Here is a 12,765-nt window from a genome sequence, read left to right as displayed (position 1 = left end):
GTAATTGCAGAGATTTCCTACTGTGTGGAAAAGTGTTAACGAAGAAATTGTAGGAATGAAAGCTCAGCAGAAACATCAAGACAGTTGCATATATATTTCCAGCACAAGACACAAAAGCTGTTAGAGAAGCAGGGTGATTTTAAGAGATGTGGTGTTTTGTCTGAAGACTTCCACTAAAAAAAATATCAGTCCCTTACTTTCTACCTCCAGACTGGAATGAATTAAGGATGTTTCTAAGTTGCACCTTATGGTCCTGCTGATACCATTGTGAATCCCCAAGCTGTTGACACTCTGTGTGCAAGTCCTTTAGGAGAAAGTTCTCCACCAAAAGCCACTGAGAGGTGACCTTGAACAAGCAGCTGCTTTTTGGAAACCATGCTGCTGCATTCGTGCAAAGGCTGGGAATCCCCAGCGACACCTGGGAGCCCAACCATCACCTGAGACATAACTGCAAACCTACAGTTCACAGCAGGGCTGTGTGCTGGACTGCAGGCGAGCAAGGAGCACCAAAGCATTTTCACACCAGCTACCCATGGAGGTGTGCCTCTCTCAGCAGCTGGACAGAAACGCCTGTGCAAGTACAACCAACCACCCATGTCCACAAATTACACAGATGAATGCTGCTTTGAATAAAAAGCAGTCTTGAGTGAAGGCTAATACATTAACACATAAACTAGTTGAAGCCAAAAGCTACATCTGTACTTCTCCAAGGACTGTCATGTTTTCTGCCTTTTGATTTGGAAAATATCAGGTTTTGTGCTTCAGGCAAAACACATAATTTCATTATTGTACCCTTTTTCAGCAATGCTTCTTGATGATGCAAAGGGAAATCATAACATAAGAGGCACAGAGCAAAGGAGGTCAATAAGACACATCGGCAGTGCTCCTTACCTGGCAGAGAAAAGGTTGCAGCACCTGCAAAAGGTGTCTGCCTTCTCAGGGGGACATGCTTTCATTTCTAACTCCACTGAATTGTGAAACTAGTTCAGCAAGCCATCTTAATAATGAAGGAAAATGAAGTAATGCTATTGTTACATGCAATTTATTTTATGTACACAGCACAGTAGGAAGTTCACACCAGAGATCAAAAAAAACAAAAAACAAAACAAAACCAAAACAAACCAACCCCCAAAACCAACACAGTATAGGACCTGATTTTTAAAAGAGACAACATCCATCTTCCCCCTGCTGAGTCCTGCTCTGCTGGCACTTTTTGAAAAATCAGCTTTTTTTTTCCCAGGTACCTAAAGTGCAAGCTGAGCTCTTTTGAAAATCCAGTACCACATATTTCACAGATGTATAATTTCTGACACTCTCGCATGTTATGCTGGAAAAAAACAGCCTGAAACTCTGAGAAAAGCATGCATTTCTTGGCCTTTCACACACAGCCCGATCAATCCAACAAGCCCCCCACCCAGTTCACTACACAGCCTTTTTTTTCCCCCCATACAGTATCCCCTTAATATCCTTGAGGAGTGTCTCATTGATTTACAAGAGAGAAAGAAGAAAAAAGAGTTTCTGTTTTCAATACATTAACTGCTCACCAGGGGATCCAGTCCAGTTTTTTATTTTTTTTTGAATATCAAATTCTCTCAAATGTGAAGCCACCAGCCAAAAGCATGGGGGACCCCTCAGAGAGGGGAAAAACACTACAGTGGGGTCTTTCACCTCAGCAAAGATTAACCAGAAGACACAGCTCATGAACCAGATGCTTGCCAAGCATAAAAATCAGCAGCTTTATTCAAAAGCCACCCTGCACAAAGCAAGGACAACAACAAAACTTTCTAAAAACTGCCTAGAGAATGTAGGAGCTTTAATGCTCAAGATGCTTCAAGCGTGACTTACAGCACATTGCATGCTCCCATGCATCCAGTGCTGAAGGACTTAAAGCGGTGTAAGGCAGAAGACAATTTTGAACAGAACTGGGTGCACAAACCAGCTGGTTTGGGGACAAAAAACCCCCAACAACTTCTGTGCCAAAGGGCTGCAAAAACAATAGCCTTTAAGCTCCAGTCTGGAGTTGCCTGGTTCATGTTACTGCAGCCAAGTGGAAATTTCACTGGGCTCAGCTCTGCAGAGGAGATATGTGCAGACATCCACTGAGGCTTTACAGTAAAAATGCACTTTCCCTGCAGGAAAAGGCAGAAGCGAGACCCGCGGGCAAACAACACCTGCGATCAGGATCCAGGCTGCTCCTTGCTGTGGAAGTGACCTGACCCCTGGTGTTGGGTTTTGTGCGTGCCTCTGCAGTGGAGATTCGTGCACCCATGTGCTGGGTGGTCTCCCTGCTCCAAAACACTCGGCCTCCCCAGCCAGGAGACTACTTTTATTCTCATTTTAGGGAGGAAAGTTTTATCTTTTCACTTCTTCCATTCATGTAGGGCTGGAAATGAAAGCAGGCAGGAATTTGAATCACTTGTCAACAAGGTATTAAAAGGCTTACCTAAGATGACCAAAAAGCCAAGGAAATAAAGGGGAAAATTGGTGTCAGCTCATCCCAAGCAGCCTGTACACAGCTGCATGTGAGCTGCTCTCTTACCACTGCCTTGCACGGAAGCCCAGCTGCAACATGCCAGTGACAACACAGTGTGCCCTTCCCTGCAACAGCCTCCATTTGCAAGGGTTGAATTCACAGTCTCCATGTTGTAAGAAATAGATTTAAAACATTTTATTTACAAATAGAACTACTTATACACCATGGACCAGTTTGCCAAACACAGTGTAGACTAGGACTGGATTGCCACATAAAATACAACCCCCTCACCAGCCGGTTTAGTCATGCAAGCAAAAGGGCCACAGTCCTGAAAGATCTCCGTGGTCAGCAGCCGTCAGCCTACCACAGATATTTTGTATTCCATCTCCCATCCAGGGCAGGTCTCACCACTCTTCTGCACGTGGTGTAACTACAGCTGCCCATGCAGGCTGGGACTACTCATGGAGTTAGTTAGTTGTCAGTTTGAATGAGGGGAAACAAGAAGAACCTCAAAGACCTTCAGACGATGCTAAAGAGAGAGGAATCTGCTTGCTAGGGACATTTGCATGAAATGAGGACTTAAAAAAATTTTGTTTTAAGAGTTCATCTGCTCTTACTCGTAATTCCCATTCTACTTGATTACAAGATGAGAATTTGTTCAGAAGCAGACACATCACAATCCCAGGACTGAGATTTCAGGTTAAGAATAAGAATCTAGAGCAGGTGAACTCTTAAATGTTCTTCATCCAGTATAACTTTTAATAAATAATTTATTTTATTTTAGAAGAAAAATATATACAATGCAAAGCAACACAACACATATTATTACAAATATTCAGAGCTCTTCATCTAATAACAAACAACAGGGTGTCCTGAGATTCAGTGAGTACAGATCTTTCAAAAGGTGAAAATATGTAGTCCACATGGTTAGTAATTGGTCCAGTCAAGGGTCAGACTGAACCTCATGTCATGGATCTATCTATTCTTGAGTATTGTCCTGGTAAAGTTATTCTTGCAGTGGATTGAAAGAGCTCCAGACACACTCAAAGTCACTAGGTGGTCCACAAGTTTAAAGAGCAGGTCTGGTCCACTGGAAAGGTTCCCTTCAAGTCTGATATCCAGTTGGAAAGAGAGGGTGGAGGGTGAGGCTCCACTTTTCACAAGGTGATTCATCCCTTTGCAAGAATTAGAGCTAAATGTAGAAATCACTCTTTGTTTGAACACATACATTTTCAGGTCTTTGCTTAAGTAGGCAGAGCTTAGGACTTGGGGTGATATTCATCAAACTTAGATTTTTAATCTTTTGCTTTCAGAAATTTGTCACTAATTTGAAATTTCAGAAATTTCAGGAATTGTAACTAATCTCTTTTCTGGGATAAATGCATCAAGCCATCAGTTTGAAAGAATCAGAATGGTAATCAGGATTTTGCTTTTCGTGCCAGGGGAGGGAGGTTTTAAAATAAAAATGCTGAACATCAGCTATCTTAACCAGGTCCTGTAAAGAAGCCACAAGCTGGGCACCCACAATTACCAGTCCTATCAGTGTTATGGCCAACTCCTCCTACAGCACTAGCAGTTTTTTTTTTTTTAGTAGATTTTAGAAATTCTTTACATTTATCATATGGTTTTTTTTCCTGCTTTTTCTGTTATCCACCTAATTTCTACATCTGTATCCTCCACGGTTTAATTTAGTAAAGATAATTTTGGGTGGTATTTGAAGGCAACCTCTTAAATTGTAAAGACTGTTTTACTGATGTCATTTGGGGAAAGCAAGCTACTTTCATATGTTCACATCATCTTTTCACCCGATCCCCCCAAGTCCCAGCTCTGGAATATATAGAACAGTTGCCTCTATTAAAAATGACAAGGAACATTTAACCTGAATTCTCCTTTGTAGAGTACAAAATGTTTTGTTCCTCCCTTTTACAGGGAGAAAAAAAATTATAACCTCCAGAAAAGCAACCCTATATCAACCTTTAAAGAACTTTGCTTGTTCTGGTGTTTATTTTCTGGAGAACCCATGAGAGTCTCAGCTGAGCCCACCAGAAGCCATTTTTCTCTCTTACTTTATTTTTTAAGGGCAGTCTCCCAGTTTACATCAGCCTGAGTTCAGGACTTCAATACATGACACTTTTCCTCTTAAGCTGTTATGATGGTTTCTCTTTTTTCAACAGCTGAGAATCTGCTGGTTTTTCTTTTTTTACTGTTTCTGAGATGAATGAGAGAAGTTTTGATTTGGATGGCTCCTTGGCCTTTTGATTAATTTTCCACAGGTTTTTCAAAAATAGACCTCAGTGGGGTCAAGCCTTCTTGCCAAGCCACCTCTGCAAAGCAAAGGTGTGGGGGCTGACAGAGAAGAACCAAGCAGGCATCTCTGCAAGAATCTCTGTCCATAGGCAGCTGGGGTGAGGAGGGGGAATTTATTTGCTGACATGGATAACTAGCTGGAATAGGTTTCAACGTTTTTTTCAGCTTCAACTGAAATGGAAGATGGACCCATGAAATGCCTCCTTCCAGTTTAAAAAAACAAACCCAAAAGCTCCCCCAGGCTGCCAGGCATCAGCTCCTTTGCACTGCTCTGCTGTTCTAAAAGCCCAGAAGATAGCTGAAGCTGGGCAGCTCAGACATGCTGTCTCCACTGGGACCAGCAGGATGACATTTGTGCCACAGAGGACATCCTGGAACCTGGTATGGGGGCCTTTGAGGAGGTTTGCAGCTGGTGAGAGTCAGAGCATCTCTGGCAGCTATAATCTTATTTAAAGACTTTCAAACCAACTTGCCTTTCTGGCTAGAACTGTGCAGGTAATGGGTTTCTTGGTTCATTGCCAAGCAGAAAAAACATTTTAAAGCACTTTTTGCATCACCTGAAAAGGTTTTGCGGGACATTTTTGAAATTTCTGGAATACCAAAGAGTAAACACAGGGAAATAATTAAATTTTAAAGTCAAATTAAGGATCTTACTTCATAATCTGAAATGCTGTGCTTTAGGAGTTTGGAGGTTGGGAATGCTTTTGTCAGCAGCATGAGATGCTTAAGACGGTGTAGGAGGGATAGTAAGATTGTGTGAAGTTACACAAATAAGTAAACTATCTAATTTGCTGTTGAAAACACCCACTAATTTGGTTTTCAAGTCAACATGTTCTGTGACCCAAACAAAAGCATTTTACTTCTGAGCATTTTGTGTAGAGCTCTTGAAACCGCAGAAAATTCTAAAGAGGAACAAGCTAGAAGCCTAATTTTCTTCTTTGTTATGACTAATTAAGCCAAACAGCAATAAATCTGTGATGGATTTTAGACAAACATGCATGTTCTACCAGAAGTTGCTCTGGTTATCAGATCGGGGTGGTACTGTGGAGGGGAATGCTTCAATGTTTTCCTTTTCTCATAAATTACTGCTTCATCCTATTCTCCTTCTTCCCACTCAGCCTCTGGCTGGCTATTTCTGCTGTGTGGACTCTGACAGCCTGGGGATGGGTGCCCTCTTCCTTGGTCAGTGTTTGTAGATTATCAGTCTAAACTGTGGAGTCCTCAAAAGCCCAAGTAACATGACACATAACTGCAGGACAAGGCTGGGAAACAACCTGTAAGGGTCTCAAGAGCTCAAAGGAGGATGATCTAGGTAAGAATCCATGCACCCTGATTTCCCAGACAGTTGCTGGAGAGGACTTCATCCCTAGCTCAGGGTTTTCACGTGAATGGTTGAAAAGACACTGGATGAGTCCAGGTGTAAGGGGCAAACATTGATGGTGTGAGTGGAGCAAATAAAATCAGAGTGAGAGCAGATATGCTCCTACACTTCCCTCCACGTATGTAATGGAAAACTGAACTCCATGGAGATGTCACTGACCTGCATCACACCCCTGTGCTGTACGGTGAGCTCCACAGCAGCCACTGTGGCAGACAGGAGCAAATGATGCAGTTCTGTGGAGTGGGGGTATTTTTCTTGGTTTATTCTTAATCCTCAGAAGCAATTCTGTATGTGCAGTGGCAATCTGCATGTGGTCAGAGGAGACACAACCTTCTCCAAAGCAGCAGAGTACAATTCTTCCCATTCTGCCTTAATGCCTGCAGTGAACTAAGCTCGAATTAACCCAGCTAGAAAGGCAGGCTTTGAGGCGAGCTGGAGACAGCGCAGGCAGCAGCAGGAAAGTACTGACACAATTACACGAGCAAGGCAGGCAATTAAAGGTGGAGCATAGCAAATTAGCAGCCCTGAGGCATTTACCAAGTCATTTTGTTGCCTCTACTGCAGTCACACCCACGTGCAAAAACCACAGGCACATTCAGAAGAAAGGGTGTCATTCAGGAAGCCTGTCCCCCAGAGGTGTGGGTTGCTGATGCTCTTGCATTGGCATCAACTCTTATCTATTTTCTGTTAATGCTGAATACCATTTCCACACCTTACTGGGCTTCACTGTTCACTGGGTTATATCCAGACCAGCCGTGAAACCAGCTCATCATCTGCTGTGAAGCCAGGATGTCTCAGCAGGGACTCTAGCACCTATAGGTTTACTAGTTAGGGTAGAGGGTTTATTTTGTTGGTAACCCCAAATAATCAACTGCCATTGTGTGGGTTGTAATTGCCAGGCCAAGAGGGTGGCCTGGCAATTACAGAAACTCATGCATTAATTTCTGAGTAAAGGAGACAAAGTTCTGGCTGCCAATGTAGTGACTGTAAATTTTAGTCTTGCCTGCACTTGTCAATAGAGATGCTATAAGGGAAACTGCTGACTGCAAACACAGGATAACATTTTCCCTTTCTACAGCCTCATCCTCGGATATTTTTGAATGGTTTGTCTTTCTCCTCCCTCCTCCCGTTGCAATTCTGAGAAATGAGGTGAAAATGATCTGGACACTACTCACTCTAGGGTCACCTGAGCCACTGCATCCATTGAACTGTATCCATTCTCCATGAAGATCTCTGTGTATCGGCCCATTTTGATGGCTTCCAGCCACTCACCCACGGACCTGTAGGCACCACTCCCGACCGGACTGTGCTCTACCAACAGATTTGACACCCTAAAGATAAGCAAAAAAAAAGAAGCAAGTAGAATCAGCACTGAGACATACACAACAGGACTCAAGTTGCTTGCACTTTTTTTTATGGTAAAGATGATTCTTCCACTTTCAGTGACTGCTGCAGCCCAAATCCTCCTAACAGGCTTGATAAGCAACGTGTCAAACACAGCACTTCACCTGCAACCTTACCCATTCTTGAGTTAGCTCCTGCCATTTCAGGTCCCCTCCACACGCAGAAAGAGGAGGAGAGGAGTGGCATCCATCCCAGTTACCCCGGGCTGTCACTGTCGGACACAAAATGATTTACACAGACACCGCTCGATGTGTGGTAGAGGAAGAAGAAGCTTTATTCTGTTGTTTCAGTATTTATAGATTCTTGACAACAACCAGGGATTGGATAGTTAGGTCACTTTCCTAACCACACTGGTCAAAGAAATGTCCATCAAAAGACATATCTTTAATAGAATGTATAAACATCTATGTTTGTAGTTATTTTCCTGGGAAAGTGTTTAGAAACTATGAAAACAGTGTCAGAAAGCTTGATTCTCAGGGGGACACCTGGCCACAAGCAGGCTCCCCCAGTCACTCCTGCTTCAAAGCCTTGGCTTTGATGACTCCTGCTTTGCTCTCTTCCTCTACCTTTAAAGCTCATAATTAACTTAAGGCGGCGCAGAGGCTGGAAGCTGAAGCCCAGATGCCATTTCCCAGCAGTGGCCATCAGTGGCAGGCAGCTGTTCACAGCCCAGGGAGCATCAGCAGTCCGGGGCTGCTCCTGCAGGGTTTCGGATGCCGGCAGCATCCCAGGAGCCTGCAGAGAGCAGCAATGCTCCAGCCACGCTCCAGCCCTGCCAGCAGAGGTACACTCCTGCTCCCACACCCTCGCTCCAGCCCCTGCCACGGCCATCGCTCCCTGCCCAGCTGCGGCACGCAGGGAAGGAGGAATTCAGGCGGATAATAACCATCCCCCGCGGCTGGAGCACCCGTGCGGTACCCGGCAGGGGCAGCACCCACCGGCCCGCTAATGATGTGCGGGGAGAAAAGAGGGCTTGTCCAAGGTCAGCCGGGAAAGAAACCAGGTCTGTTCCCTGCTTTGTAAAACCGGGCACACAACTAACACAAGCCCTGCGAAAAGATTATTACCCGCAGGTGAAAAAAACCTCCCATTTTCTGGGTGAGCCTCTGATGGTGGCTATTACACTTAAAAGACTTTCAACTGGAAGGAGAGCTGGGATATTATATTATTATAGCACTTCAGGAATCTTCATATATTTTATGAGCACATTAGTATTATTTGTTTATTTAATACCGATGCTGAAGGGTCTAATAAAATGTGAACACTTGCAGTACCAAGAACATAATGGCTTCCCATAACGTTTTATACACATGAGAAATTCAAAACTCCTAAGTAATCATAATGAGAAGTGGATTTTCATCACTAATGTCAGGAGGTACCTAGTGATATCATAGCACATGCTGTAATGTAGAGAGTGACTTCCTCCCTTATTTGCATTAATGAGAATTTCCATAAAAAACACATTACATATAAAAAAAAATCCTTTACAGCTGCTCTATATTGAAATTATGATTCATTTGGAATTACTATGGTCTGAGCACAGCAATCTATGAGAACAGAAACACAGCTCCAAAGCCTGACTGTTCAGGTGCTCTATCTATATCAAAAATATCCACACCAGCTCTGAAAAGGAGAGGTTTGGAATTGCATGGACCCATTCATGGAATAAAACATCAGCAAAGTGCTTAGCAGCTCAAGGAAGTGGTTTCCTGCCTATTTTCCTATCTGACATAACAGTTTGGTATAAAAGAGTGCAGGAAACACCACATAACAGGCCTGGAAAATAACTATTCTGAGTTGAAAATAAAAGAGAACCTCACATATTTTATGCTGTCATAAACCTTTTCCTGCAGGTTTGCTGGCACTGATGTTACATCTAATTGCTAACAAGAATAATTTCTTCTTCAGTTGGTTAATGGTATATGTAAAATAGCCCAATGAACCAGATCTATCTCATATTTAAAAACATTAACAGAATTTTCAGGTTCTTCTCTTTCAGTGCACAAAATGCCAAGTGCAGGGACACCGCAGAGATGTCCAGTTGCAGCAGGGCAGATGTGCCACATGCAGTTGTGCAAGGCTCACTTGGAAGGTGTGGGAACAAATGACAATAAACTCACAGCAGTATACCTGTTTTGGCCCACAGCACCAGTCTAACCTAATCTTGTCTCCCTCATTCCTGCTTAAAGAAAACGACGTATCTTTTTTTGTCCCTCCTCTGAGGATAAACTTTTCTGAAGGGCCTTTTCTACTGTTAATCTGGGGAACTCCACTGCCATCAGTGAAGCAGCAATAATATACATACATATATATATATATAAAAATATAAATAAAACTTCTTTTCCGCCTTGGGAGGGACTGCATGATTAGCAACACTGATGGCTCAGATGTAAATGTGTGCTTACAGTGAAAATAGAAAAAGCCTCTCCAAGACTACTTAGCTCTTTCTCCCCAAGTGCAGCTTTATTTCTTGACTGTGTTTACCTTGTAGCTATTCAGATTTATGTTTAAATAGAAACTGGCTGTTCTATTCACTTAATGGGGTCTTAGCAAAGGGTTTGTGTACAGCACCTTGGGAACCAGATACCTCCTCTTGCAATTACCAAGACTCTCACAACTTGTGGTGGCTAGCATGCCTGGGAATAGTTGTGGAAGGATGTACCTGGACATCCACGAGCTTTGCACATCCTAAGAGTTTACCCAAGAGACACTTTTTGTTTGTATTACCAAGATAAAGTCAACAGGCAGGTAATTGGAGCAGTGTTTACTATCTACCTCATACACTCAAGTCTTGCCTTCTCTAACCCTTGCAGTAGAGCACAGTCACAGACAAAGTATTGCCAAAACTCCTGCTTCTGAAAGACAGAACACGGTAATTTTCTTTGTGGTAGCAGCACTACATTTAGAGTGAGTGAATTGCTCACTTGGCTGCCAGCTGCAACAGAAAAAGTTGATATGAGTCAACTCCCCTGGACATAACAAAGCTGAAGGAACATTCGCCCAAGAACACACGCAGGCTAAATAACCAGAGGGAATCCAAACCTAGGAGTGGGTATTCAGAGAGGGAGCTTGCTCTGAGAAGTGGTTCTGGGCTGAGTCTGTACCTGCTTGATGCATTAACCAATGTCTTCAAGCTGCTCGGGTTACGGATGAGCTTGTCCAACATGCTGACAATTTCGTCAAACTTGGGCCTGCTGTTGCGGTCTTTCTGCCAGCAGTCGAGCATTAGTTGGTAGAGAGCAGCAGGGCAGTCCATGGGACTTGGCAGGCGATAGCCTTCCTCCACGGCTTTAATCACCTACAGGACACAAAACACAAGGCTTTTCTTCCCCTCATCTTTTTCCCAAATGCAAATTGACTTTAACACAGGACTCTGGGATCAGCAATATGCTCACAAAAAAATCCTGCCACCCCCCAACTCTGCACACGAGAGGCAAGCTCAGTAAGCCCCTTTATCTTTCATATTTTTTATGGGATGGGTTGAATAACTTTATTTTTAGTCATTGCAAAATGAATCTAGAAAGCCAAGGCACTGCTGCAACCAGGGGGCCAGATTGCCTGGTTGCACTTGTTCAAAGCTCAGTTGTGGTCTCTACGTTATATACCAGGAAACTCCTGGAGCCTATGCTAAATCCATGAAAAAGAGCCTACAGGGCTTTCTGGCATCTTATTGGAGTGCAGTGATTTTGTTTATTCAGATGTTGGCTTCTTTTTAAATGAAAAGGCATGTGCTAGACCACAAATTTGTATTACAGTAATAAAAGTCTGACTGTATTTCAAAAGAGACTTTGAATGCTAATTGATGGATGGATTCAAGGCAGAGGCAGAACAACCATCTCATATATCATTCAATACTGTCTGGGTCTAGTAGTTTCTTAGTGTGGCCACATTTCTGCCAGGAATTTAAAATGTCAGTCCAAGAGTATGTAAATTAAAACCAGGGGAGTTGTTGCACTGATTTCAAATACAAACCATCTATGGTTTTATATCTAAAACAAGTGGTATGCATATGTGTTGCCTGCCCTCTTGAAAGGCAGAAATGAATAAATGAGGGCAGAATTGCAGAAGGCAACTTGTTTTCCCCAGTTTGGGGCAGGTTTGTGGCAGGGCTTTAAGCCCAGCAGTTCCCACTTTGAACCACTACAATTTTCAGGAGAATGCAGCTCATGTTTCAAGCCACAAGGTTCTGTGTCTGTGCCAAGGGAGTCATGGCAGCCCATCTTCACACCCTCCCAAGATTCCTAGATGAAAAGGAGCTGGAAGCAGATATTTGCTATGTCCACATGAAAACCACATGTGCTTCACTGTCCACTCCAAAGACTACCTCAAATGCCGTTCATTTTAGGCACTGCCTCACAATTTGGAACCATCCTGTGCTGAAGAAGAAGAAGCCTCTGTAGTTAACATGGAAGCTGTTGTCTTGTTATTTAGTTGCTAGATGAGTAGTACAGGATGAGCTGTATCAGGCTAGCACTGCATTTCAGAAGGCTTCAAAATTCAGGACTTCATGGGTTGTTTTTAAATTGTCCTCCACCACAGAGCTTTTTTGTTAAGCGTAAGAGTCGCAGGAAGGAGCCAGGCTGATTGAGCAGCAGGACTGGCAACCTCAAACTCTCTGAGGATGTATGCAGCAGAGAAGCAGTTAGGTGAGGATTGATAATCTCCTCCAAGAGTAAAAAGCACATCAGACGATCTGGGCCACAACATGTGCAGTCCCTTCGTGCCCATCTGAGATTTCATCTGTCAGTGGAGCAGTTGCACACCCACCACTCTCCACCTCACCTGCACTTGCAAGGCAATCTCTTCTATGGCCTGGCTGTTGCTCCCAGCTCCACCCCACTGTGCTATTTATACTCTCTGTTCTTTACACCATGCTTTTCAGCTGGTCCCTGATTCCACATTTACAGCTGCCCTATAAAGAAAAAGCTTCAGTGTGGCACAGCCATGAGAATGTTATTTGCTGTGTCCGCGTCTGTATTTATAACAATAATGGGTCACCCTCCAACTGTAGCAGAAAGAAAATAGTAGCAAGACAAGGAGCAGACCATCTGGCACCAGATCAGAATATCTGAACTATATCTGCAGTGGGGTTATGCGTGCTGGATATTCCTGGCAGTAACATCACAATCAATAGCGTTAACTCAATTTACAGGATGTCATTCGTCCTGGTGATACAATGTAAATGGTATCAAAATACGGC

The 12,765-nt window shown here is 43.4% G+C and overlaps 1 protein-coding gene across 10 annotated transcripts in view; it reads right to left on the bottom strand.

Annotated features, from left to right (window-relative positions):
- The window catches only part of EPHA5 (EPH receptor A5), a 210,898-nt gene that overhangs the window by 21,580 nt on the left and 176,553 nt on the right, over positions 1-12,765 (bottom strand). For 4 of the 10 annotated variants that reach the window (XM_058837666.1, XM_058837667.1, XM_058837672.1 and 1 more), the window contains 3 exons: positions 10,670-10,863; positions 7,337-7,492; positions 2,654-3,665 (listed from right to left, as the gene is read on the bottom strand). In XM_058837666.1, the coding sequence (XP_058693649.1) occupies positions 3,449-3,665; positions 7,337-7,492; positions 10,670-10,863 (567 nt within the window). In that variant the 3' untranslated portion in view covers positions 2,654-3,448. Of the gene's footprint in view, positions 1-2,653; positions 3,666-7,336; positions 7,493-10,669; positions 10,864-12,765 lie in introns of those variants that run through there. The other 6 variants (XM_058837670.1, XM_058837668.1, XM_058837669.1 and 3 more) reach the window with 2 other exon arrangements.

Source organism: Poecile atricapillus, chromosome 4, assembly GCF_030490865.1.
Source record: "Poecile atricapillus isolate bPoeAtr1 chromosome 4, bPoeAtr1.hap1, whole genome shotgun sequence".
In the NCBI taxonomy this organism is placed as follows: domain Eukaryota; kingdom Metazoa; phylum Chordata; class Aves; order Passeriformes; family Paridae; genus Poecile; species Poecile atricapillus.
This window is presented reverse-complemented; position numbering and strand designations above follow the sequence as displayed.